We start from the raw sequence: 27,912 nt of genomic DNA, 5'->3' as shown, positions 1-27,912 counted from the left end.
CGCGGAGCCCCGGAGTCACGCGCCGCTCTCATTTGCATGCGCGGCCCCGCCCCCTCGCCCTTGCCGCGCTCCCTCCCTCCCCCCCGCGGGCACGTGGCCCCGCCCCGCGCCGCGCGTGGGGTGACGCCGGCCGGGGGGTGACGTCGCGTGCCGCGCGCCGCGGGGCGGGGCGGCGCAGGCGCAGTGCCTGCGGCGGCGGCGGCGCGCGCACCCACTTTTCCCCCCCCCTCCCCTCCGCCCGCCCGCCCGCCCCCGCGCGCCCCCCCCGCGCGCGCGGCGCTGAGGCGGCCCCGGCCCGGCCGCGGAGCCCCCGGGACCCCCGGCCATGGAGGGCATGGACGTGGACCTGGACGCGGAGCTCATGCAGAAGTTCAGCTGCCTCGGCACCACCGACAAGGACGTGCTGATCGGCGAGTTCCAGCGCCTGCTCGGCTTCCAGCTCAGCCCCGCCGGCTGCGCCTTCTTCCTCGACATGACCAACTGGTGCGGGCCCGGGGCCGGGGGGGGGGCGGGCGGGACGGCCTGAGGGGGCTCGCGGGGCCGAGGGGCCGCGGGCCCGGCCCCCCCCGGCCCGGTCACCTCAGGGCCCCGGCGGGGAACGGGCGGTGTTTGTGCTGGGCCCTCTGTCCCCTGGCCGGGCCGGAGGCGGCTCCCATGGCGGAGCGGCAGCGGGACGGGGCCGGGGCGGACGGGGCCGTGGCGGACGGGGCTGACTCTCGGCCCCGGCCCGGGGTGCGGGTTCGCCGGTGCGAGGGCCGCGGAGCTGTTGAGGTGGCGAACAGATCCCCGGGGCGTGCGAGCCTGCCTTCGGGGACGGGCTGTGGCGCCCCGACTTTGGGGCAGCTTCAGAGGGAGGGAAATTGTGGCAGAAATGCGCTGGAGAAGCCTGGAAGCGGCCGCGGTGCACGTGTGAGAGTTACCGGGGTGTTTGGGGAAAACTCAGCGTCTGCCTGTGCACTGAGGGTCTCTAAATCTTCTGACTCTCGGGTGTGTGTTTGTCTTGATAAAGGCTCTGTGTCACTGCCCAAGGAAAAAGCAGGCACGGGTTATCAGCGAGGCTGTAGCTCGAGAAAAACAGGAGAGACACTCGGTACAAGGGTGAAAAACAGCGCACAGGAGTGTTCTGGTGTAGTGAGCCCAGGAACTGTAAAAAAGCTGTTGTGGAGCAGCTGCTCTGTGTGTCGGGGGCTTTGGCTCGTTTTCAGTCCTCTCTGCTCATCTCCAAAGTGTGTTGACCTAAAAGTTCTGCAGGGTGGGAGCTGCAGGAGAGCAAATGAGTTCTGTGTGTTTCAGACACGGTGAGCAGAGAGATCACTTAGCTAAACCCTGCTTAGAGGTAGAACATCAAACCCAGAAACCTCGGCTTTCAAAACTGAAATCCAAGGGGAGGTCAGGATATCAACAGTTGGGGGAAAACTTGTGTGGAATTGTTGAGTTTATAAACAGTAGTGAGACAACTTTGTCGGCTTTTTGGTTTTGGTTTTTCCTTCCTCCTACAGCTCCATGCCGAATTTTAGTGGCAAATAAGCATCTACAGAAGGAGTAGGGGAATAGCAAGTAATTCCTTATGTTTTGTAAGCTGATGCAATATGAAAGAAGGTCTCGAGGAGTTTGCTTGGAAGAAACGGTTGGCAGAAGATGCTTTCCCCCCTCATCCATGTGTTGGTGATATGACTAAAACTGACACTGCACTGTAATCCTGGGGGTTCTGTGAGGTTCCTGGGGAGAGCAGGGAATAGAGTTGCCTGAAAGTTACTCCTGAAGATGCTCTGTGTAGCCAGAGTGCTCCTGCTTTGTGCTGAAGCAGCTCTTTTTCATTCAGGAATATTGAATTCTTGTTTGGAATAACAGCGTTTCAAATCCAGCCTCAGAACTGACTGAAGTGGTTGAAATAGCCTTTATTTCCCAACTTCAGTAGTTTGGTTCTGAAAACATCTGTTTTCACATTTTTTTATGAAGTTTGGTAAGTCTTGTGGCTGGATGGGCATGTGCCTGTTGGGCTGGTGAGATGTGTGTGCAAACAAACACGGGCTGGGGCTGCTCTGAGAGGGCTCAGAGCCCGTTCTCGGGCTGGCAGGGGCTGCTCCTCTCCCCAGCTGGGTGCTGTGCCCCGTGCCTGCCCCCCTGCCCCGCTCCCTCCCCTTCCTGCATGGCCCCGGGGTCGTTGGCCCTGCTGGGCTGCCCCTGCCCTGCCCCTGCTGTCCCTCAGCAGGGACAGTCAGCACACGTGTCCCAGTTCTGGAAGCGCCTTTTCCGTGTCATGGAGGGGCCCTGTGCAACCCACACTGCCCAGGTGGTTCAGGTGCCCAACCAGGATTAGGGTCTGAACCTTCTGGCACCAGCAAATCCTGCAAATAATTTGTCTTGATGAGACTTTCAGGTCACTTTTCCAAGTGTTCCCAGTCAGGGTTGATGTTCACCTGCAGGAAATGGTGAGGGAGCTCATGGTGGGTGACACAAATGCACTTGTTGGGTGTTCCAGGTTCCTGTAGCAGTGTCCCATGTGTGAGTTAATTAACAAACACATAAATAGTTTCACTAGAGCTTGTTCCCAGGTGTGAAAGCTGCTCTTTGGCAATAATTGTTGTCTCCAGACCCACAGTTCCTTCCCCACTTTGTCTTTCCTGTACTGTAGGGAACACTCAGAGTTTAATGTGCTTTGAAAGACCATTTCCAACAGCATCATTAGGAATTGTGGTCAGAGGACTTACAGTGAATTAGCAGTACTGCTGGAATAAAGGAATTATTTTAAATAGCTTGTTTGGCCAATCTAGGGGGAAAAAATAGTGGCTGGCTGGGGAGGAATACCTGTAAGTAGCCTCTAAAAGTCTGTGTCCACTTCTCCAGTTCTCAGGAATGCTCAGTGCCCCTTCAGACCTCTGTCAGGCTTGGGCAGTGCTAGGGAACTGCCAGCTGGTTTTATTAAATCCTGTAAAAATGCTTTGGCTTGAACATATGCATCCAAAGTTTCAGAGGCTGTTCCTTGATGTGCAGGAAATACAGGTTAAACCCTTTGTCTTTCCCTGGTACTTACTAAACACTTTGCTAGAGTTATGTCTGTTTTCTGTGCTGCCTTCTTGCTGCATGGATCTGATTCCCCAGCAGCAGCACACACCATCCTGCTTTACTATTTAGTTATTTATTTTCCATTCAGAGAGGCTGAGCTTTCACTTTCGGCCTAAAACCAAAAGTGAACTTCTTTGTTCAAAAAGCAGAACCAAAAATGAGCTGTTTTGATGCTGAAAACGTTTCTTCCTTGGGAGGAAACCCTGGGCAGTGAAGTGGGGAGGGCATTTTGCTACTGTTGCATCCAGGATGAAATCCCCCTCAGTTACCTTGGCTCTGCTCCTTCCCCTCCAGACGTGGGGCCCCAGCACAGGTGCAGGGAGGGGGCTCACAGGAGGGGTTTGGGGTGCAGGGGAGTCCCAGGGGTCACCTGCAGCTCCACAGTGATCTCTGAGAGGGGCAGGAGAGGGTCTGAGCCCCTTTGGCCTTGGCTGGCCTTCACAGGGAGCTCCTGGAGCTCCGTAAAAGTCTTTGGATTCCTCTAAAGCTGGTGTGGAAACTGTATTGGGACAAGAAAATGGAATGATTTTCTTTGAATTGGAGTGTGTGCCAGCTTTGTGGGTGAGAGGCTTGGAGCTGCTTTAATTCCATGAGAAAGTGAATTAGTTTGAAGTAGCTAATGGTAGTGGATTTAAAATCCATATTTCAGTGTAGCTGGCTCAGAGGTTCCCAGTTTGGAAGAACTAATGTATATTTCAATAATTACATGTAATATTTCTTTACATTCTCTTTTTAGCTCTTGTTTAGAAAGCTGAATTTTTATCAGAGCAGTAGGTGTGATATTTAATTGAAGTGTGTCAGGTAACGATGGTTTCCATTGTGTGTGGGGGAAAAAAAAGCATTATTGTAACAAAGCTTTTTGGATCCAGCTTTAGGTGAAAAGGTCATTATTTGTAAGGTTGTCAGATCTCTTCTAGAGATCCTCGTGTTTTTTTCATCTATTTAGGAGAATTTGTAGCTGTATCATGGTTTAACTAGTACTCCCTAGGTAATGTTTTGCATGAAGATAAGTTTATCTCTGAAAATACTGCAGGAATCTGCAGTAAAACCTTGTTCTGTCTCATGTCAGGTGTGAGGCAGCTCTGTGCTACAGTTGTCTTATAGATTCACATTTCCATCCCTGTGGGTGGGCTATTCAAATTCTTTATATCCAGTGAAACCCCTGTATTGCCTAGAAATGGATGTACTTAATTGGGAGTCTAAAGACATGGTTTAACTAATAGGGGTTTAATTGATTTTCCCATGACTTACATGAAGTGTAGGTGCCACTCAGAGAAATACTTGAGGTATATTTGTGTGGGAAGTCAGGACCCTCAGAATTTAGCAGAACACACTGGGTCAGGGGGATTCACTCACATGGGATGTGATTGCCACAGTGGCTCACGCCAGCATTGCTCCTGATGTGTAACCTCAGGTGTTTGCAGGTGTCCTCTGAGCACAGATGTTTGGTCTGCTCTTCAGATTGAATCCACGTTCTGCCAAATGTGAGGAAAACTTCCCCACTGCCTTGCATAGACCTCGAGCTTGGTTTTGACACCCCTTCCTTTGGTGGGGAATCCTCGTGTCAAGGAGGAGGCAGGAACCAGCCGTGATTCTGCCAATAATCATCCTTCCCTGGGCATGCCTGCGGGTTTCTGTTCCTCCCCAGCAGCCACGGGGCAGGGACAGCAGCGGGTGGGAGTTCCCGTCATCCTTATCAGGTGACAGAGACAGAGTCTGTGTTCTCTCTGTGACTCAGGACACGTTTGTCCAGCAGTCTGGGTCTGGTGTGACTCTGCTTGGGTTAATATTTATTTATGCTGACCAGCTGGGCCAAATCTGGTGAGGAGGGTGGCCTCAAAACACCGATGGGGTGTTGATAAACTTCATTAGGGAAGAAGGAAGCTGAGGCTTTGGACTTGATGTCCATCTTACTCTAACCCACTGGTGACACTCTGTCCTCACAGGCAGAAGTGGCACCCCAGCAGCAGAGCTGGTGGTTGCTGATGTGCTGTCACCAGGATGTCAGGACAGTCTGGGGAGCTCTGTGGATTGTGGTGGGTGCAAGGTCATTTACACCCTTGGGTTGGGGAAGGAAAAGAGGTTTTAAACTGTTTGCTCTGTTGTGGCTCGCTTGAAACACTGTGGGTGTCTCTTAGTGCCTGTGAACCATCCCAGGCTGCTGCCTCCCTGTGTCCACAGCTGTCTCCTAATGCTACTAAAAATAGCAACATTACAGAATTAAACAATTTAAAAATATTTTCTTAGAAGCTTTTATCTAGTGCATAAAAAAAACCTCCAACCCCACACCTCTTCTCCAGAGCAACTCAAGTGTTTGACCTGATTATTTTGAATGAAATCTAGACTCTAAAGAAATTGTATTTATAACTGTGGAACATACTATAATTGTGCTCTAAGGTGCAAAGCATTGAAAACTTTGGTGCCTGTGGCATGAAAGCATAAGCAGGTAACTGTAGCAGGATTGGGTACAATATCATTTTGGTCCAGCTGGACTCTGCCTTACATGCCCCAACTTGTTCTCAGACAGTTTCTGTAGCTTAATCCCCTTTCACTTTCATCAGACAATTATAGATTGGTAACATAGTTTGTACTGAGGAATTGGCAGTTCCAGAATCTCCTGCGTACTGGCAGCTCTCAATAACTTTCCACTGGGAAGAGCTGTTGCCTGTTTTCAGTGGCAGCTCCTGCTGGGACATTCTCAGGATATTTTACCCCCCTCTTAAAGCTGCTGGGACCAACTGCTTTGGGAGGGCTCAGCTGCTGGGGATGCTTCTGGGGACTCCTGCTTGTAGCAGCATTATTGTGGTGCTGCTGTTGGGCAAAGGGTTGTGCTCAGGTGCTTTTCCCTGTGCTCAGGTGCTTTCCCTGTGCTCAGGTGCTGTGCTCAGCCCTGTGCAGGTATCTGGAAGGTTTCAGCAGCTGCTGTTGGTGTTTCTGTGCACATTAAAGCAGCTCAGGGAAAGTAAGTTCCTTTGATGGTTTGGTGTTCTGAGGACTCTGTGCCTCTTCTGTGGGTTCTCAGTTTCTCTCCTCGTGCTGCCCCTGCAGTCCCAGGATTGCTTCTGTCACCACATGTTTCTGTCTTCTTCCTAGAGCACCCCACTTGTATGTGGAACTGCTGCTTTCAGCTAAAACAATGAATGTTTTTCTGTGTCTTCATATGAAAAAATACATAAGCTTTAAATTAGTCAGATCTTCCCCCCTGCCTTCAGTTGTGTAAATTCAGCTTAAAGCTTTCAGCATCCCTCAGTGATCCTTTTCCATCATCAGACATTATCTAATGTAGTTTCCCAACTTCATACGTAGAATTTTGTGTAACTTTAGTGTAAGAGCGGTCAAGAACGAAGAAAACTGACACAGTAATTTTGCTTTCTGAAGTTCTCTCTGCTGACTGATTAAAATTCTAGCCCTTCAAAACATCTTGAGGCTTTGCACTTAATTGCCATGTGTCATCCCTACTGAAGGTTTGAATTGAAAGCTCCAGGTAGAAGTGCTTCCCTGCAGCCTGATGTGTTTGCCTCTTCCCCCACCCCCTTTGGCCTTCTCCAAGGCTTGGAGTGAGGCATCTCCTGCTTCAGGAGCAAGAGAAGCTGTTGGAGATGTCCCAGCCTGGATTATCAGCCATCCAAGTCCACAAGAGCTGGGATGAGGAGCATCCAGCTAATTTGTGGAAATGAAGAGACAAAAGGGGTTGCCTCACTTGGATGTCTCCCATATGTGTTTTTAGTCTCTCCCCCTGTATTATGTAGAGAAGTTCCATTATTTGGGAGTGAGAAACTGTCCATCTGCTGCACTGTTGATTTTTGTTTTTTAACAATAGACACCTTATGGGGAGCTGTGGTGCCTGGTTACAGACTGCATTTGGAGAGCGACAGGAGCTCTGTGAAGGTGGAGACTTGAGTTACAGAGGAGTCTGAGGTGTCCTACATCACGTGCTCTGTGCTGGAGGTTTTATTGTGCTGTTTAGCACTGCCCAGCGTCTGCATTGCATATTTCCAGGAGATGTCACCTGAGTTGCTTGGCTCATAACAAAACACTGCACCCTGTGAGTGCTGAGGGCACCTGCCTGGCTGCTCTCACCCTCCACAGGGACAGACCTTGGCACCTTCCTCCCAATCACCAAGTCCATTTGTTACATAAATACTGCTGGCTGTCTGTGCATGGCCTGAGGGCTGCCTCCCATCTGAAATCCCAAATGGAAGGTGCCATTGCAGGGAGCATTCTGTCTGGGTGTTCTCCAGAGCCCTGCAGTGCTCCCCAGGGTCAGGCCATGGTGGGTGCTGTGCTGTGGGCATGGGCAAGAGCCAGAGAGAGGGAAATTTCCAGGCTGGATTTTGAGCCTAAGCTGTGATTTGATTTGAATTTTTACCCCCCAAAAATCTGTTCTTTAAAAAAATTACATCTTTGGCTTTGGCTTGCTCATCAAGTAATTTGACAATATATGAAAGCTTGCAGATTTCTGTAACATTTATAGTTCAAGTTCTGATGTCCCTTGTCTTGTATGTTTGAGGCACCTGCTTATACTGCTTTTCTTCCAAGATACTGAACTTTTCTGTGCTGAAAGAATTCTCCATATTCTGGGGAGCAGAAGGGGTTTGGCCCCTGCTCTGCTTTGCTTGGGGCCTCAGCAGCCTCTGTGCTTCAGTCTCCCAAGAAAGTCTGATACAACCAATTTAAAGACAATTTCCATTTACCTGTGTGCTGTTGGTTGTTTGCAGGACAGGGAGGTTCTGTAAGGAGGCCTTGAGTTTGTGAACTGATTTGGAAGAGTTTCTCTTAATTTTGAACACTGAATTACTTTAATTAATTAATGGCTAAATATATTGATTTAACATAACAAAAGGCTGGCTGGACAAAACAGGGAAGGGAAAGAAGGGCTCAAGATGAGCCACCTCTTTGCTATCACTTAAGAGTTGTTAAGGGATGTCACCAGAGCTATTAGCAGAGAGGATTTTAACTTGATTATTGTAATTTAGTTCCTGAGGCTTGAAATGAAGCAGCAGAGCAGAAGGACTGATCTGGAAAGGAACACTTTGGTGTTGTGTGGGAAAAGCACTTGTCACCCAAGAGTTATGGGATGCCCTTGGAGAGGAAGGAGAGGGATACCCAGAGTTAGAGTGGATTTGGTTGATGATGTGGAGCTACAACCTGTACTTGCTTCCTACTCCCCTGTCTCTTTCTGGAATCTTGCTCTTAGGGCTGAAATTGAGCACAGTGCTGAGTCCTGGGCTCACCCCATCGCTGGGGTGACTGCAGGCTTTTCCTGGGAGCTGGATCCTGTCAGACCTGCTCTGTAAGTGTGGCAGGGCTACAAACTGCTGTGGTCCAGGACTGCTCTAAAAATGGAAAAATTGCTTAATTTTGAGAAGGTAAGGCCTGAGACCTGGAGGGCCCTGTGAAGAAAGAGCTCCGTGGCCACCCCTGTAATTAGGAGAGCTCAATCATGTCAATTACACTGGCTGGATTTGCAGAGTTGTTTGGTTTATAATGGTAATTTATCTCCTGTGGCAGAGAGCAGAGGGTAGTAAGTGGTGTGGTGTGAGTCACAGTGAGGAGTGAAATGGAGCAGGCAGGGATGTGTGAGCAGAAGCCTTTAGATGATAACTGGAGCCTCTGAGGGCTGAGCCTTGTGTCTGTCCCTGCAGTGGCTGCAGCTGAGGCTGTGCAGTTACAGCTGGGCAAAGACCTAAAAAACCCCAAATATGTATTTAAAAATAGACTGATCTCAAGGCCTGGAGTGTGTGTGCCCTAAGGCATCTCTGTCATTGGGGTCACGCTTGGCTGTGGGCTGCACTGGTGCTGTGCCTGTGGCAGGAGGGCGAGTGCAGGCTGTGCTGCTTGGCTTCCGCTGCCTGCACATCAGCAGAGTTCACCTCTGCAAGTGGCATTTTCCCCAGAGTGCTGCTCTGCAGCTGATTTGGGGCCAGGTTTTGGTTTTGGGGCCAGGGAGGGAGCACTGTGTCTTGGGGGAGGAGCAGGACAGAGCCAGTGGCTGTGCGAGGTGTGAGCCGGGGGTGCCTCTGGCAGAGCGCAGCTGCCACTGCTCTGTCCCTATCTCCTGGGCTTGTCTGTGTCAAAGAACGTGAACTCAAGGCAGATTTGCTTTGTCATCCTGACTTTGGCTTTTGCCACTGTGAATTTCTCTTCAGTTTCTGGAAGCTTCTTTGTAGTTCTCTACTGGGAAGTCCAAGAGGCGTTGAAACACATAGAAGGACTCACCCCAAACATCCCCCATCACACAGATCATATGGTGGGAGTGGGGAGGCGGGTTTGGGAATATTTGATCACAAATGGGGCAAATCCATTTGTGTTTCCAGCATGCTGTTGTTCTTTAGTTAGTTTTTAACCCGATGCTGCAGAGGAGTGTTGTTGTTTCCCAATGGCAAAGCACACTGAAATATGACCCCGGGATGGGAGCGCTGGCCCCAGGCCTGTGTGCACAAATAGCCCACTGCCTTCTGAGGCCTGTTTGCAGCCCAGCAAACAAACACAGCCAGGCTGCCTTGCAAAGAGTTGCAGTAGAAATCTGCCCCTCAGAGCTTTTATTTTTTCCTCTCAGTGTCAATAAAATGTCACTGCCACTGATTCCAGAACGATCGCTCACAAGGTGTTGTGGTCCATCTGAAAATGTAGTTATGTAGTAGTGGATTAGGAAGAGAAAGAGCTGCATTGCTGTCTTTGTATCTCCTACAATACCTTTTGCCTTGGATTGCTGTGCTACAGGAAGAAATCGTGGTGCAAACTAAGCTGCAGCTCATGGTGTTAGCTGGGTGAGCGAGCAGGAGTCTCTTGGCACAGCCCTGGTGTGAGTTATGTAAATCTTGTGCAGTGTATAAGCAACAGGCGGTTGGTGACGTAAAACTGAGCATTTGTCTCTGTTTACTGGCTAATGTGACATGGCCCCTTCCTGCAGCATTTGACTGAGCTGGCGGGATTAAATAGAGCCCTGACACTCCTGAGTAGAAACCGCTTCAGGCTGAATGGTGGTTTCTGCTCTGGAATTCTGAGTTCTGGCCACAGCACGGGACCCGGTGGCTCCTGTGTTGGACCAAAGTCCGCTGGGCACGGATGGCAAAGGTCTGGCTGTGACGCTGGGGTTGCTGAATTGCTGATCTGTCCCCGTGGCCATGTTGTGCAGGACGTTCCTCCAGTGCCTCCTTAGCAGAATGGCAGCAACTCCTGTGACTCACACAGCGATTATGTGCTGGCTGCTGGTGCTGTGATGGATGGATTGATTGCAAAACCAGTGGGGCTCTTTGGGTCCTCTCCCAGTGCCCCCAGTGTGGCTCTACCCCCTTGCTGTTGCCCCCCAGTCAGCTGCTGCATTTTGGGTCCCTGAGGTTTCTGTCAGGAGAAAGTGACACTGCTCCCATGCAGTCCAGATTTTATCCAGAATGTGTCTGATTGGAATGTTTTTTGCCATGAACACTGTAGGAATTGAACAGGAGGCAGTTTCTTTACTCACTGTTTCAAGCCTCTTTCCAGCTGGCAAGCAGCCCCGCAAAGCCCTGTGTTTGCTCTTGCTCAGGGTCACGCTGCAAATGTTTCTCTTGCTTTCACCTTGGCTGTCTGACTCGGACACATGACACCCCACCACTGTCCAGCCCCTCAATATGTCACTGTGCCCACACAGAGCAGCTTCTGCAGGGCTTTGGTTTTAGGTGCTGGTTCCCAGTTCCTGAAGTCTTGGTTTTGGTGGTTTTTTTTTTCTATCCTGCTCAAAAAAGCAACACAGATTTCTGCAGTCATGAATAAAAAAAGCAGTTATTATGCCCATTGCGTTTGGGGAGATTTTACTCATCTCCATTCTCACAGCACCCACTCACAACATGTAAATCAGGGCCATAACCTCTCAGACATGTATAAACAGAGGAATTACATGACTTGCCAAACACTTACATAATGACTTAATAGTATATCGTGGAACTGAGCTAAGGCTCATGAATCCTCTTCCTGCCTGACTGTTCTTCTTCTCACATTAATTACCATGAGTTGCAGCTACACCATGGCTCAGGAATCAATAGCATTGTGGCTTTCTGAATGTCCTTAATATATCACAGACTTCCACTGTCATTTATCTTTATTCAGTGAGAACTTTTGACTCAGGTGGTTTGTAAATTCCTGCAAGTTGTGACTACTCAGAGCTGAGCAGGCACTGTATTGATGAATAAGCAATTTGTACCTGATGCTATGTTTCAAAAACTCCAGCGAGGCTGGAGTTATTATCTGTAGCTACTGGTGCCCTTTGGCCCTGAGAGTTATCTTTGTGTTTTGTTCCTCTTGTGCTCTTTTTGAACCTTGTGTGCCAAAAGAAAATGGAGAGGTTTGGTTGGTCCTTTTGAAATTAGCTGAGGTAACAAGGCTGGTGAAGAAACTGCCCAGTGTTTGTGACATAGCTCTTCTCTTGGTGCTCCTGAACTGTTCAGCAACTTTCATAAAGAACTGTTGGAGTAGAGGCCTTCAAGACTTGTAAGTTCTAAAGTTTCCAGGGAAAGTAGAAGCAGAGTAGAAAAGTGATCTAAGCCAGTGTCCCTGGCAAGAAAAACTGCTGTATTTTGAGCTCTGGTATCTTAGAGAATCCATATGGGATAGAGATAAAAGCTTTTAAAAAACACACAAGCAGCAGAGTTATTACAGTCTGGATATTTTTGCTGACCTGTTTAGGATGACATATGACCTGTGCAAAGGGCCTGACCCAACTGTACTTCAGGTTGTAATGTGCTTTTTTCCTTTTCAGGAATCTACAAGCTGCCATTGGAGCCTACTATGATTTTGAGAGTCCAAATATCAATGTCCCCTCCATGTCATTTGTGGAAGATGTCACCATAGGTGAAGGAGAGTCCATCCCTCCTGATACCCAGTTTACAAAAACATGGAGGATACAGAATACAGGTGAGGCCTTTAGCTGCAGGTGCTGGGATGCAGTGGGAGGGATGCTGCCTTGGGGCAGGAAGCCTGTGTCACTCACCGGGGCTGGAGCCACCCTGAGGTGCTGCCAGCCTGTGCAAGTTCCCTTCCTGGGTTGGCACAAACATTTTGTGGTGGGATGGGCAGCTCGGTCAGGTCACCAGGCTTGTTCCTTGTGCCACCACACAAACAAACTCTAGGGAACTTGTAGACAAACAAGGCAGTGACACAAGGGTCATGTGGCAGGTCCAATTCGGGCAGGATTGCCTTTTCATGCTCTGAGAGGATGCAGGGCTGGAGAGACCACATTCCAGTTTGGAATAAGTCAAAGCAGTGCCTGGGATCCAGGAAGTGAGGCTGGGCAAAGTGCATTCCCAGTGCTTGATCTGGTGGGATGCAGTCAGAGAGGAAAATGAGGTCCATGGATGTGAAGGAAGCCCTTGTCCTCAAGCAGTGCAGCGAGGGGATGTTGCATGAACGTTTAAAACTCTGTCTGAATTTAATTGACCTGCTTGTACTTGTGTGGGAGAGAACAATCTCACACCGGGGTGTGATGCTGGGAGTCATCACGAATCAGGTTCAGCTCCCTCAGTATTTCTGCTTGTGAACAGCTGCAGGACTTGGACAGAATAGCCACACTAAAACCACACTAAAAATCTAAAAGTATTTCATTAGTGTTTTTAAGAACACTGATTTATAGAGGATGTGTTCTAGAGGAAGGATTTAATATTTCAGTGTACTTTTTCTGCCTCCTTCTGTTTGGAAGTACAATGGAAGGGTGAAACGTGGAACTTGCTTGAACTCCAGTACTGTGAAAAGTTGACTGGCAATTTTTTATAACTGTCCCAAATACATCTCTTACAAATCTAGTAAGTGTGATAGGTCTTGTTTCTCTACTCTTAGTATCTCAATTTGTGTGTGTTATGACCACACCTCTATCTTGGGCTGACTCCTCCCTTCCTTGTTCCTCTGATGTGCCATTTCCTGGATGCAAATTCAGCCTTAATTTAGCATCCTAGTTCAGGGGATGTTTCATTGTTCTTGGAATGTTTCACCTTCTGAAATCCTGGGCCTTCTAAAATGGGGGACTGGATCTCATCTTGATTTAGGATTTCTTGGCAAGGCACACATGTTTTGGCCTCTGTGTGGTTTGAACCTGGCTTGTCAGACCTTCCATCCATGCCCTAGCAGTGGTGCTGGAGGCCAGGGCCTGGTACAACCACACTGCTGAGGGTTAGTGAAGTGCAGCTTCACATGCTGCTCATGACTGTGCAGTGTGAGGAGCACTGCAGCATTTGAAAACCATTCTTTGGTTTAATTAAGGTATAGTATCAAAGGGCTGTAGTGTTTCCAGATAATATCTACTTGTTAGGCAGATAACTGAAGCAGAGCCAAGGTTTTTAACAGCTCTCCAGGAGTCCTTGATTACATGATTTCAGTTCTAGAACACAAAATACCTGAGGCATGTGTCACCAGAGCGTTGCAGGTCTGATGAGTGTGACAGGCAGAGCTCAGAGATTGTCAGTTTGAGGCGTGTGAGCTGTGAGCTCAGTTCAGTCAGGTTCTCATTTGTGTCACTAAAAAACAATGCCCTGCTCTGGTACCTGCAGGACGGTGCTGCCTTGTCTGCCAGAGGAGCGGTTTGTGTTAGAACCATTGCTGAAAGAGCAGCAGGGTTTAACAGCCTGGTTTCCTCTCCCCACTCTGCCCCCAGCTGCTGCTGGCTCTGCAGGACACTCTCTGCAATTTATCATCTCCTGAGAGATGAGTGTACTGAAATAGAATGACATAATCATAATTTCATTTTATGAGGCTTATCAGTTGCAGCGTTCTAGGCACCTTGCAAGCCTAAAGCCATTAAACCTGATAAAAATCACATAAATAATTTAAACTAAGCCATGTTGCTGGGCTGCCAACCTCTGCAGATGAGGCTTCATGCTCAAGTGCCCCATGCCCCAGGCTGAGGTCAGCCAGACACCCAGCTCCTCTTTCAGAGCCCTGCTCTCTCAGCACCTTTCCAGCTGTGCTGGTGCATCCCCCACACTGAACATCCCTCTGCACTCGTGCACATCCTGCTCTCACTGCCAGGTTGGGAATTCCAAAATAAGGACTTGCAAGAAAATCAGTCCTTGCTGTGCCTTCACTGGAGTGTCCACAGGGATTAAATTAGCAGGCAAGCTGTTGCAAAGGATGCTCCTTGAGGTGATGTGAGGTCAGAGCAGCCTCCAGCGCGCTCGCCTCGGACCAGACGGAGCAGTTCCAGGCTTCATGGTGGTTCAGGCTTTCCGTAGCCATTTCCGTCAGCCTCAGCTGAGCAGGAGGTGTTCTCAGTCCTTGGCTGAGTCATGTGATGTGACTGGGGAAGAAGCAAAAGAAAATTGTGCTAAACTGATTTTTCACGAGTCTCAGAAGAGAGGCTTTCTCTCTGTCTGCCCCAGCAGTTGTTATCTTTGGCAGCGGTGCCGCACGCAGGAGCTGTTTTCTGTCTCTCTGATTGCCAGGTCACGCTGTCAGTCCTGGTGTCTGCAGTCTAAACATGGATCCCCACAGATGAATTGTGTATTCACAACCCTTCTTGCCACCTTTGCACAAGCCTGAGAAAAGGGTTGGTGCAAGGAGAGAAGTAAATCCATTTAGGAAATAATGCTGGCACTTCAGTTACAGCTCAAACTATGAGTTCCTCTTGAGACTCCTAACAGGCTTAGAAAGAAATGAATCCCTGAAAGGACACATTGCCAACACTTTATATAAATAAACAGGTATTTGATGTGGCATGGTTCAGGAGCTTCATGGAGGGAGGCAGAAATAGGGGCACACAACACAGCCCTGCCCTTGTCTCTGCCTCTGGCCCTGGGGAAGGGGAGGTGTGTGTAAGTTAAGTTTTTTTTTTTTTAAGCTGTTACACTGTGACTTTGAGAATTTTTTCGTGTAACAAAGACATTGGGAATTGTTCTGCTGGTCCCTAAATGCACCAGTTAAGCCTGCTCTGAAAACCACGTTTCCTCAGCATCCACTGCTGCTGTGTCCTGTGTACCTCGGTTCCCTTTGACCATCCAACAATTGCACAACTGTTTTAACAAGCGTGTTTCACCCAGTCTTACACAAACAGCCCAAGCTTTTCCTGGTGCGCCGTCAGTAATTGCCTGTGCTGTCTAATCCCAGGGACGGAGGCGTGGCCCCCAGGGGTTTGCCTGAAGTATGTCGGTGGAGACCAGTTTGGGCACGTGAACATGGTGATGGTGAGGTCCCTGGCGCCGCAGGAGATGGCTGATGTCAGCGTGCAGATGTGCAGCCCCAGCACCGCCGGAATGTATCAGGGACAGTGGCGGATGTGCACTGCCACGGGACTCTACTACGGAGGTGAGCAGCCCCTTCCCTGCCCACGGCCCCACTGGGGCAGCACACACACAGAATGGAGCAGGGGGCAGAGCTCTGCCAGCCCTGGGCTTAAATACACAGCACAGAGTGGAGGAAAACATCAAGGGAGCTGCTTTGTTGTCTTGGTCAGTGTTTTCTAAGCACTGGAACAAATTACAGATTACATAAAACTCTGGAAAACAAAGGGATGTGCACAGCTCTCATGGAGACTCTTTCCCACTCAGTCCTTGTTGAGATTCTTTCCCTGTTTTCCATTGCTTAACTTTGTGAACTGCATATGAGCATAAAATAGTGGTGAAACCTCATGTGAAGTTAATGCAGTGACTTAGTGCACCCCCTGTGAGCTATTTCTCTGTTTAAAGAACACATTTGGCTATTTTGCCTGGTGCTTCAGCCTGGGCCTCAAACATCTGCCTTCAGTGCAGCCTTCCCTCCCTTTTGTGCCAACTTTAGTTTACACTGAGAACATCTTTGTGTCTGTGTTGGCAGCTGGGAGTATCCCAAGTTTCAGGGCTTGAGTGAGCAGTGTTGGCACATGGAGGCAAAAATACCAGTGCCAGAAGGAGGGGGCTGGCAGTGCTGGCACTGCCATGCAGCTCCTCGTTGTCTGGGGGGGACACAGTGTGTCCCTCAGGGATATCCCCGTGCAGGTGGGACAGCCTGTCCAGTTTGTGTTGCTGGTCCTGTATGCTCACAAGGCCGAGAGTTTCCCAGGGTTTCCAGAGGGTTCACAGTCCTGGACAATGGGAGATGTCCCTGCATTGCCAGAAGTTGTCACTTTTGCCAGAACACGACCTGAAGATTGAACCCCTTTGGCCGCCAAGCTCTGAGTCCTTCTTGCCCTGCAGCCGAGCTGGTGGTTTTGCTGGGGGCTGTCCCGGCGATCCCGGGGCCTGGACGTTTGTCCCGTTTTGGGGCGGGAGCCCGGTGATGCCAGCCGGGGATGGCACCTGGACAGCAAGGCCGTGAGAGAGCGGCAGAGGGCGCTGCGGGGCCGCTCCAGCGCCGCCTGTGGGGGACGGGTATGGGGCAGGGTGGGAATCACTGGTGGGGCTGGGGGTGTGCGGGGGGTCAGTGGTGGTTGTGTGTGCAGTCAGTGGTGTGTGTGTGTACAAGATCAGTGGTGTGTGAATGCAGGGCTCAGTGGGGGTGTTTGTACAGTTTTCAGTGAGGGGAGTTATGCACAGGGGGGATTAGTGGTGTGCAGTAGGAGTCCTGGCCCTAGCAGAGTGTGGAGTTCCGTAGGTGAGTCACGTTCCCCTAAGGTAGAATCCCACTGTCCTCAATTGGCTCCTAAAATTCAAACTGCTGATCCTAGGCCTGTTAAACTGGGGGCACTGGAACCAGTACTGCTGAGGCTTTGTAAAAATGTGCTTTAAGCAATAAGTCTTTTTCTTGCTAGTGTAAAGGATGGAATTCATTTGCTCCTTCTGACACTTCTTAATGAATTCCTATTTAGTGACAACCCAAACGTGTATTTTTCCACAGATGTCATCTGGGTGATCCTCAGCGTGGAAGTTGGAGGACTTCTGGGTGTCACACAGCAGCTGTCATCCTTTGAAACAGAGTTCAACACGCAGCCGCATCGCAAGGTAGAAGGAAACTTTAACCCATTCGCCTCTCCACAGAAGAACAGGCAACCAGATGAAAACAACCTAAAAGACCCTGGGGGTTCCGAGCTAGGCACAATCAGCAAAAACACATGGGGGCCTGCTCCTGACCAAATCGAACAAGATCAGAATGGACTGTCACAAAACTCTGTAAATCTCTCCCCCAGCAGTCACTCGAACAACTTGTCGGTAGTGACGTACAGTAAGGTAGGTGCCCTGGGCGAGCAGGAGAACGGGTAGGGGAGGAGCCTGGCAGGTGTGTAATTGCTCTTCCTTCCAAACTGCAAAGCCCTTTCCTTCTGCTTCTGCCAGACCTGCTAAGGAAGGTTCTGAATTTGACTGTCTGACTCTGCCAAGTCCTCATGTTATATTAAAATATTTTTTGCCTCTGATAGACTCTACCAGATCCACCTTTTTGTTTTTGCTTCAAGTCCTTCTGAAAATTTATATAGCCTTGTTTGGGTGCTGTAACCGCAAGTGGCTGGAGCCTGCTCCAGTTGCGTGTGCAAATAAGTCAAAATATCTCTCTAGATGTGTCCTGAGTTTGACATAATTTTGAACAGACAACAAATTACCACACCCTCAAAGTTCAGATTAGCCAGATAACTTCTTTTTAGCTGGTGTGGGGAGACTCCAGAGCACACCATTTGATCTCAGAAGCTGCCTGCAGGAACAGTCAATCAAAGGACCGTTCCTGTCTGTGTCCTTGTCTTGTTCATAATTGTAGGTGACTTTTAAATTATCTTTACTTTAAATCTCTCTCAAAAGCTTGCTTGGTGGATGCTATATGAGTCTGAGTGATATTTTGACTGTTTTTATTTGCTTGTGTGTGAAAAATGAATTGCAGGATTATTTACAATTCAGAATCCACCTGTTAATGCAGCAGTATGTGTAGGTGTGTACTGTCGTATGTCAAACTAGTTTGATTTTTTAAATCCTTTTAAAATGCTTTACTGTACTTTGAGCAGGCTGTGTAGGACAATAACATTTGGTTGCTGAATGACTTAATAAAGCCCTAATGTTAGTTCACCTACAGCACTTTAGTTCCTCCCTGGATGACCTGCCTGTCCTGTGCCAGTGGATCTTGTTTTAGTGACCTTTACCCCAGGGCTGTGCATTTTTTATGGCTGGCATGTGTGGGGTGAGCCTGACTGCCCCCCTTAGTGGTCCCAAACACATCTCTGGGCTGGCTCCTGCTGCCAGGCCCTGCTCCCAGCAGCGGAGTGGATGGCTTGGGAAGTGATGGCTGGCAGTGCAGCGCCCCCTGAGGTGGCACTGCTGAGTTCTGCTGCAGGGGCTGCGTGCTGGGGTCGTGGTGCTCCCCAAGGGGCTGGGCTGGCTCTGCCTTCAGAGAACGTGGCTGTGAGGAACCAGAGCCCCTGGCAAGGAGCAGCTGTGCTGTGGGAGAGAAGCCAGCAGGAGAGTGAAGCAGCAGCTGAGAGGTGTCACAAGGTTGAAGTGAGCTGGTTTAGCTGGTAACCCAGAGCTCTGTGCTCTGAGGAAATGGGGGCAGTTATAATCTAACCCCAAACGTAGGGCAGGTGACCTTTCCTCCCCTTTTTCCTTGTTTTGGGGTTGTTTGTTGTTTGCTTCTTTTTGTATTTACAGAATATTCTTGGGTGGATTTGAGGTGGATTGTCTGAGATTAAAGCAGACATTTTGTTTGCTGGCTTCAGAAGGGACAACTTCATAGTCCTTTTTTTGCTTTGGGGTGGGAGATATGAAAAAGCCAGTTGATTTTGGGGTGGTTTTTCTCTCTACTGCAGTTCTTTTGTTTGTGGCATACTAAAACAGATTATTTTATCCTTTGGAGGCTGTTCTGGTAGGTCTGAAGATCTGAGTCCTGTTCTAGCCTTGCCCATCCTGCCCAGGGTAGGAGGTTTTCTGCCACAGACCCAATATTCATATTGGTACAATACTGGTTCTGTAGTAAACAAGTTTTGAGGGAGTTGGACACCCCAGATGCCTGGTCTGGTTTGAAATGGTCAGGTGAACATTCCCCCATTCCCTGACCAGGCCTCTGGGAACAGGAGATGCAGTTTTGTTTGGCTTTTTCCCTGTGTGTGCTGGTGTACCCAGCTGGAGATGCTGCTGGAGCAGAAAAGGGGTTATTAGAGGTGATGTCAGGAGCATTGAATTACCTGAGGAACAGATGGAGCTCCAGTTCCTGTTGGGAAAAGCTCTACCTGGCCCATCCTCTCCTCGTCCCCAGGGGATCTGACCTGTACTCTGCTGCTGCAGAGGAGAAGGAAAACTACTGCATTGGGACTTGCTGCCCTGTGATTGAATTCTGATGTGAAAGGCTTTATTTCAGGTTCTAGAGCACACAGAAGAGCACTGTGGGTTGCTTAGGCAGTGGCACAGACTCCAAGAATTCCTGGATTTTATTTATCTTGGGCAGGATCTCTGATATTTTTGTCTCTTTCATGTACCTGGGAGAGAGAGGGAATCCCCAGGCCATTTGGTGAGTGAAGGAGATGGTTCAGGTTTAGTTAAAGTGTTGAGAAGAGCCTGTGTCCTGTATTTAGAAGCAAAATAAGCCCTTAAATATTTCTCAGCTGACTGTGGAGGCTTCCTCTGCTGACAGACACTGGGGACACCCAGTCATGCAGTGCATGAGACCATGAAATCTTTGAGGTAAAACGAGCAGTTTCTGGCATCTGCAGGTGTAAAACATACTCGAAGCTGCCAGACCTTGTCAGAATTAGTTCTCCCTCTGGTGCACTGAGCAGGTGTGACTTGTCCTCCAGAGCTCCCATTGGAGTCAGGATTGTGGCTACACCGACGTGCCATCTGCTGCTGGGTTACACAAGTACAGCAGCATTTCACACCTGGAAACATTCAAAATGCTTTTATACAGCAGCAGCAGAGTGGGTGGTTTGGGTGTTCTGGGGAAAAACAAACAAAACCAGACACAGAATTCCCTGGAAGTGGGTAAGATGAAACCTGTGGCATGGTTGGAACAAGCTGTGTGCCCTTTATTCCTGCTATGGCACCGACCTCCCTGGGGCCCCCTGCCCACCATCCACACTGACTGTTGGGAGGCTGCAGGCCAGGGCTTTGCTTGAAGCATGTTGTTGTTAAATCTGTTCCCAATGGAGTTTTTGCATGTTCTTAGATGTAAAGATGTGCCTAAGTGCAGGATAGGATGCCCAGAAATCCCCATGCACAGATACTTTATTCTCTGGCAGTCACTTCCCCTGGATTCTCCAGAGATCTGAGGTTGATACAGCTCTCTCCTATTTACTCCTGTCTCATAGCAACCCTGCACGGTCACTGCTGCTCTCTTGTGACTGGCTTTCCCATTAAAAGCCCAAGATCCAGTCTTACAGTGCCTGGGAATGAGAGTTTAATTGCTTAACTGAGGAAAGAAATGTACAGGTTTCCATGTTTGAGAAGATCAGAAGTGAATAGCCATATCCTGACACTTAGATTGTACTTAACATCTCTGTATGAAATCCACAGATCTGTATCCAAACCTGCTGCCCAGGTGAATTGAGGAATCACTCCTCTCTGTGTCATGCAGAAAACTGCACCTGGAGGTTGTGATTCTGCAAAGATTTGCCCAGACAGGACACTGAGCATCATCCCCACCTAAGCAAATGGTGCCTGGCTGTCCTGGTCATTGCTTGTGCTGCTCTTCAAAGCCCAATGAAATAAAAACATATTTGGAGTTCACAGCTGTAAAATCTGAGCTCCCTTTTTCCTGCTGTGTTTATGCTCCCCATCTCCCTGTGTTCTGTGTGGAGTTGAGCTACCTGGCAGCTTTCTGTACATAAGGGGAAACCAACCCTGTGTCCTTGGAGCCTTTAACTGGCTTCCCCTCTCTGAGCTTAAATGTTGTTGCTGCTTCTAAAGCCATGCTTCTCCCAAACCAGGGCCTCCACTTTGCAGATTTTTGGAGTACCTCTGTAAACTATACACAGAAATACTTGTACTGGAAACTGGGCATCAAACTGTCTTTATGCATGAAGATGATGCCCCAAAAATGTTTTGAAGCCCCTTCCATGCTGGTGTCTGGGCTTCACTCTGGGCTGGTCACTGTGTGGTTCCATCCATTTAGACACAGTGGGAGAAGGTTGGACTTGGAGCTCCCACAGCACTGCAGCCTGGCATGAGCTGGTTTGCCTCTCTAGTGAGAGACTGGTGGTTTGGGTGCTGCATGTCAGCTCATCCATGAAATCCATGTCCTTCCAGACTGTGGGAAGTGCCAGATAATCTGGGTTTAGCCCAACTTTGCCCCACTGCAGCCCAGCAGAGCTGCCTGTTGTTTATCCCAGCAGCACATCAGGGAGCTCAGGTACCTGAGCCCTGCCCCTCCTCACCCACAGGCACCCGACCCAGCCCTGCAGTGCCTGCTCCCAGAAGGTCCTGAACTTCCTGGTGGTCTCCCAGCCACGCCATGTTTGCACAGCATGCATGGAATAAAACACAAGTGCTGGATGTTTGTTCTCTGTTTGTGCTCAGTTTTACGTAAGCGAGGTTGGAGCAGCGCGGGGTAGGAGCGGCCTGAGGGGATGGGGACCTGCAGCCTGGGCTGGGCCACTGTCAGTGCCCGCTGGGAGACTCCTGTATTGCTGTGCATCCACCTCCTGTCCCTGCAAGTGTACCTGCATTGGTGGTGACTCAGTCACAGAGGTGAAATAAAGAGCTGTCTGAAAGCCTGTGTGTGATGCTTTGTGAAAGATTCGCTTAATCCTCGCTTTGTTCCCAGCACAGGTACCTCGGTTTGCAGAGCTCAGTGTTCACAAAGGGTTTTAACTACACAAAACATCTCACTTCCCTTCTAGAGGCACGAGGCAAACGATAATTTATACCAGTAGTTGTCATGCTTGGAAAATCACAGCCCTGTGTTGTGACACGCTGGTCTGTGTGAAGAGCCAGTGCTCCCACCAGCAAGTGAGCAGTTACTTCTGGGGAACATTCTGGAAGAGCTGAAAGCGAGTTTGCAAAGCTGCAGCTGAGCTTTTCATAAAAACAGTGATCCCACTTGGAGGATAGACGGGAAGGCACCAAAAATACTGGGAATAATCCTTCCATTGAAACAACTCAGAAAAACTGCAATTGTCTGCAGAATTATTTTTGCATGTTTGTGATGTAAAATGTTGCATAGAGGGGATAATTAGGCTTGAAAATGTCATACAGGGGTTTGGTATTTGTAATGCAGCAGTAATTGAAGTTTTCTGGTATCAAACCCTTACATTGTGCATGGTGACTAAATGTCAGGGGAGGTGGAGTCACCTGCACTAAAGCAGCTCTCACTCACCTTAAAGATGCAAGTGGGGTTCAATTTTGCCAAGTTCTCATGTTCAGTAATGAATCTTGGGTAGGTAAAATGCAATGAAGAGTGGCAATTCCAAAAGGAAAGGTCTGGGGCTTCTCCATGGTGAAATTCCTTGTGTCAGGAGGAGCTGACCATGGTCCCAGCATTGCCAGGGGAGCTCATTGCAGGGTGCCAGGTGTTCAGTGCAGGGTGGCTGGTGATGCAGAGCTGTGCATGCTGAGGAATCTCTTGTGCTGAGCTAAACTCTGGGTTTAACTGACACAATTTGCATAATTCCATAGTTTTAAATTAGCTCCAGAAACCATTCTGTGGAGATCCAGAGGGTTTCCCTGCAAACCAGCTCATGGTGACTTCACAGGGTCTCTGCATCCAAAAGCACAAATGAGCTGCTCTGATGTCAGACTGAGGGTGACTGGCAGTTCCTTACACCACAGAAGCTGCTTGTGGAACCCCCAGATTACAGCAAGCAAGTTTGTTTTGCCTCTGGCATCCCCCCTGAGGTGCCACGGGGTAAGGGTGGTCCCAGCAGAGGGGCAGGGGGTGGTTCAACCCCTCCTGAGCTCACCAGGCAGTGCCTCAAACAGAGCCTTGTGTGCAGGTAGCTCAGAGATGAAGCAAATTCTGGCAAATGTGTCTGTGCAGGTCATCAGCAGCAAATCCTGTTTTCCTTCTGCAGAGTGCTAAGCACAATAGCTTAATCCCTGTGAGGTGAGACTGCTTGGGATCCTGTTTATACATTGCTTTTCCTCTGTGTCCTTTTCTTATACACCATCTTAATGTTTCTCTCCTGCTTCTCCCCTTGCCCCCGTTTCAGTGAGTGTATTTTTGGAAATGTTGGATTTCTCAATCTCTGGATTTTGATGGGAGCATCTCCTTCCTCAGGTGAACTGTCATGCTGGAATCTGCTGGCTGTTCTCTTTTGAAAAGCTTTACAAACTGGCACTGCAGCATATTCCTGGGGTAGAAGCCTGTTTGTTTTTCCATCACTTGCGTGTATTTCTGTCTGCAAACAGCAATTTCCACGTTCCCAGTCTTTCATACTTCCCACGCAGTTCAGGAGATGTCCTGGTTAATTGTCTGCTGATCCTCCTCTTGGTTGGATTCTGAGAACTGCTTCATTTTGCCATTTGCTTGTATTTACCACCTGATTATATCCCCAAGATTGAACTTTTTCTCTCCAGCTGTAGCAAGATTACAGACTGTTCATGGCATTTCCTTCCCAGTCAGATCTGCAGCAGAGCTCTCCAGCCTGGGGTTTGCCAGTGACGTTGATGCTTTACATAATCCGTGTTCCCACTCGTGGCTCCACAGCCCTGGCTCCTGCAGTGAGGGGGTTTTGAAGTTGTAGAACATGAAGGAAATGGTATTTCCTAGGAAATTTGCCCTGTTAAAGGCAGAGTGGTGAAAACTGAGGTCAGAGCTTCCCATTCAGCCAGAACAGGAATGGTTTGGGCTCTCGCTGCCTTACCCAGAGTGTGCTGGGAAGAGCTGGACTGTGTTTAGAAGCATTTGCATAATGATCTTCCAGCTCTGCCATGAGATACAAGTTTTTCTCCCTCATCTCTCTCCTGACCTCAGTGTGTGTCTGGGTTTGTGTGGGGGTTGTACCTTCTTCACTGACAAACTTCATCTGCCGTGAGCTGGGGCATCCCTTGCTGCCTGTTGGTCTTTCTTCTGCTTCCTGATGAAACCCCGGATAACTGATCTGGACAATAGAAGTTACAAAAGGAGTTCCTGTTAATTTGAGACCTGTGACTACACCTGACATTTAGGTGACTCACTTCAGGATGTAAAGGAGGGAAATGGATTCTCTAGGAAGCATTTTGGGTGTTTTGGTAAATGCTCTGGTTGATTTCACTGGAAGCAAATGTGCATTGTCACCTTGAGGAGGCACACATGGCACTTGTGGGAATGTGGATTTTTTTTTGTTGGGTTTTTTTCTGGCAGAGCCTCTTACCCATTTACAGCCCCATGTCTGTGGGACAGACAGAGGAGGCTGCAGGGGCTGGGCCTGCAGGTGTTGTAGCACCTATAGGGAATTCTGGTGTAGAAAACACAAGTTAATTTGTGGCCTTGGTCTAAAAAACATCTGACAGAGGTAAGTGGTGGCATCTGCCCTCTGTGGGGAAGCCAGCCCTGCAATGTGTGCTTTCACTGTCCTTGGAGCCACAGTGGGGTTGGTGGGAAGCCCTGGGCTGGGCTGGGCACTCTTTGGAGCTGAGCACTGAGCGTTTTGTTTCTTGCCTGTTGAAAATTGATTATGTCTCCAACTTTCTTTCAGGGTTTCCACGGTCCTTATCACTTCGGACAGTCTTAAAACACAAAAACACAAAACGGGTATCGACAAGAGGAGAATTTAAGAAAAAGCTGACTTTTGGGGGAAGGGAGGGGGATTCATGTGGCAGACAGACACAGCGTGGACCCCCCTTCTCTGCCTCCGTGTTCTGGAAAAGAAGAAAAAACAAAAGCCCAGTAACTTAAGACTAGCTGTTTCCAGAGGAAAATCCAAAACCTGAGTATGCATGTGTGACTGCTGGATTTCAGAGTGGTGTAAATGCTATGAGGAAGAAGAGACACCAACACTATGGGTTTTTAGAAATCATCTTCATGTGTAATTAGGTAGCTTAAAAAGAAGTTTAAGAATGAAAATTTAAAAGCCATCTTTAAAAAAAAGAATATTTTGCCTACAGAGCGGTTGTAGTTTGAGCAAATGTTTAATTTCTGTTTGTTTCTTGTTCTTTTTTTTTGGTTTTTTTTCCTAAGGGACAGCGTGCATTTTCCCAGAATGTCCTGGTTTGCTGCTGAACAGGACTGGCTCAGCACCTGCTGGGGTTTGTGCAGGGACTGCTTCTGTCAGGCTTTTTTAATGCCAGGTTGGGTCTGCACCCAGCACTGCGTTTTTAACAGCATCTGCTGGTTTTAGTTACCAACTTTTTAATCTTTTATTTCCTCTTTTCCTTTTGGTTTGGGTGTTGCTTTTAAGTTGTCCTGCGTGTCGTTGGGAGTCACGTTATGGACAGGTTTCAGTATCAGAATTGGAGACACTGGGACTTCTGGAATAACATGGAGGGCTCATCTCCCTTCTCTCTTGTACATGAAGTACACAAATACACACCCATGTTGATAAGAAACTGATTTATTCAAGTTGCTGAGCTGTCCTGTGTGATTAGCAGTTAAAAGTCCCTTTTTGTTCACTCTCGTGTGCAGTAGCTGTGCCTGGAGCTGTGTGCCAAGAGGAATCTCTGTAGCTGTAATTCACCTGCTGATAGTTGCAAAGCTTCACAGACATCCTGTCCTTTTCATTTGGAGTCTCCCCTCTCTCTTTCAGAGCATAAGTTTGCATTTGTTTCTCCTGTGCTGAGGTGTAGCTCAGAGGCTGATCCCTGTGTTCTGGAGCACAGAGCAGGAGTTGACACCACCAGCTGGGTCCCACTGTCACCTCCTCTTCTTCTGCCTTTGTCATCTGGGCTTGGGGCTGCACCGAGGCTGTGAGTGGGCTCACGTTAGGGGAGGGATTGCAGAAGGTTTGGGCTGCTCTGCTGTTCCTCCAGCATGTTCTGCTCCCATTCTGGACTGCAAAGTGCAGTGTGAGGGGATGCAGCTTGGTCTCAGGCACTGTGGTGAATTTATTGTGAAATGCTGACCCCACAAGCAGAGGGGAGTGAGCCCTGCAGCACCATCCTGCCCAAAAGAACCAGGCTGGAACAGCCATCTGCCAAAGATACAGGAATATGCAAAGCTCCCTTTACCTTCTTCCAGATCTGCCCTGTGTCAGAGCTGCACACTGCATGGCTTTGCCCTCGCTGCTCTTGGCTGCTTTTGTTTTTGTGGCTGGTTTGGAATGGGGGAATCTTTCATTGCAGCTGCCAAGGACTGGTACCTGGGTGCATATGGATGGACCTCGAGGGGCCACTGGGAGTTCCTGGTGTCCAACAGAGCAAGGATTGGGCGATGGATTTTGTTCATATTTCAGAGGTTCAGTTGTTACAGATCACCATCAGCTGAAATCTGCCTTCAGAAATCTGTTAGCTGGGAGAAACAAGATGAGAAACTGCCTGCGTGGAAATGGCCCCACAGGATTTGAACTGCCTGACACTTGTATTGCAGTCTGGTGGGCACCTGGCTGTTCTCTGGGTCTGGGCAAGTGTTGGGATTGGAGTGAACCTGCTGAAGGAGCTGCTTCTTAGAAGCTTTGGTTCTTGTGTTGTAACAACATTTTGCCTTGGATTAATTCTGAGTATTAGATCTGAGATTGATCTGGGGGGTGATTGCAGCCCCACAGTGTGGTGTGGGCAGATGCAATCTTTGCTCACTCCTTTCCTCACAGGGGGCTCACAAGCCCCTCTGAGGAAATGAACATCACACCTGCAGCTCTGCTGCTCCCTTCTGAGGGCACTGAACCCCTGGAGACAGCTCTTGGTTCAAGTGACGAGGTGATTCCTTATCTTTATTGGCTCCTTGTGGCAGCTGCATAGTGGAAGGGAGGAGAAATCAAGGTCTGAGCCTGAGAGTTAGAGCCGGTGCTGTGACCTTTGCCTGGTGGCAGCAGAGGCGCCTGGGAGACCCTTGCACTCGGATACCCCCACGCTGGCTTTCTGCTCCCAGCCACGTGTGCTCCTCCTGTGTCCCCTGGCTGCCACACTCGTGTTCCTGTGCTCTTCCTAAGGCTGAATTTATTCCCTTGTCTTGAAAAACCAAAACCTGCATGTGCCCCAAGTAGCCATGTGCTTTCCCACTCCGAAGGCACACGCGTTTGCAGTCCGTGGTGTCCTGGTGACAAGGGGTGCACGTTGCAGGCTGTGAGGAAAGGCAGGGCTCTGGCATCTGCAGCTCCTGCTGCTCACATCCTGCTCTGCCCAGGCAGCTGAGGGATCTTTGGGCCAGGCTTGTGGCCCCTGCTGTGGCACTGCAAGGATATTTAAAACGGGTTGCTCTATCTCTGTGTTTTTCCTCGAGTAAAAACTGTTTCACTGAGGCCAAAGGTGGTTTTATCTCCTGGTTTCTTGGAGCTTCGTGTTGCAGCTGGCCCTCAGATTGCTCGTGCTTCAGGTGTCCAACTTTTGATGGGGAGATTGAGGTGAATTTGACAAAGTTCTGCCCAGGTGACCTGGTGACACTGCAGTTTGTATCAGCTCCCATATGGGAACGGGTAATGTAGAACATCTCTGATGGCCTCTGAGTGGGTCCCTGTGGTAAGCAAGAGCCACTTGGACCCTGTCACTAACACAGCTCAAGCAGTGTCACCTCCCAGCCTTGGCAAAGTGGAGCAGGATGTCCCTGGGACTGGCCCCAAAGTGAGAAACCTCGCTCTGTGCAGTGCCATGGGAGGGGGTGAGAGAGTGGGAATCTTCTGCCCACACATCAGGAGTGCTGGACTGGAGCCCTGCCAAGGTCTGGGAGCTGGGGCAGAGCCGTGCAGTCAGAGAGCAGTGGTGGGGGTGGAAATGCACGCTGTCCCACGTCTGGGTTTCTGTTGTGTTTCATTTTTTCCGTGTGTGAGTGCGTGGGTGGTTCCCAGCCTGTCTGTGCTCGCCGGGGCAGTGCATGTGTAGCACGGGATGGTGTGTTGCCTCTCTGAGTCTGGGAGAAGTCCTATGATAGCACATTGGGGGTGAAAATAAAGGAAGCTTTTTCCTTAATGTATAAATGAATATTTGTATGATTAAA

At 49.3% G+C, this 27,912-nt stretch overlaps 1 protein-coding gene across 1 annotated transcript; it reads left to right on the top strand.

Annotated features, from left to right (window-relative positions):
• Window positions 1–213: 213 nt before the first annotated feature.
• On the top strand, window positions 214–27,912 carry ILRUN (inflammation and lipid regulator with UBA-like and NBR1-like domains). The gene is made up of 5 exons (XM_074528317.1): window positions 214–483; window positions 11,804–11,958; window positions 15,136–15,333; window positions 16,840–17,168; window positions 24,527–27,912. The coding sequence occupies exons 1-5, from the start codon at window positions 326–328 to the stop codon at window positions 24,560–24,562; spliced, it is 876 nt and encodes a 291-aa protein (XP_074384418.1). The 5' UTR covers window positions 214–325; the 3' UTR covers window positions 24,563–27,912.

Source organism: Zonotrichia albicollis, chromosome 28, assembly GCF_047830755.1.
Source record: "Zonotrichia albicollis isolate bZonAlb1 chromosome 28, bZonAlb1.hap1, whole genome shotgun sequence".
Classification (NCBI taxonomy): Eukaryota; Metazoa; Chordata; class Aves; order Passeriformes; family Passerellidae; genus Zonotrichia; species Zonotrichia albicollis.
Note: the sequence above shows the minus strand (reverse complement) of the source record. Positions and strands in the feature narration are given on the sequence as shown.

Excerpts from the sequence above, each read along its gene's own strand:
- ILRUN (XM_074528317.1), top strand. The coding sequence starts at position 326 with ATGGAGGGCATGGACGTGGACCTGGACGCGGAGCTCATGCAGAAGTTC. Across the intron at positions 15,334-16,839 it reads CACGGGACTCTACTACGGAG|ATGTCATCTGGGTGATCCTC; the intron begins GTGAGCAGCCCC and ends ATTTTTCCACAG. Across the intron at positions 17,169-24,526 it reads CGGTAGTGACGTACAGTAAG|GGTTTCCACGGTCCTTATCA; the intron begins GTAGGTGCCCTG and ends ACTTTCTTTCAG.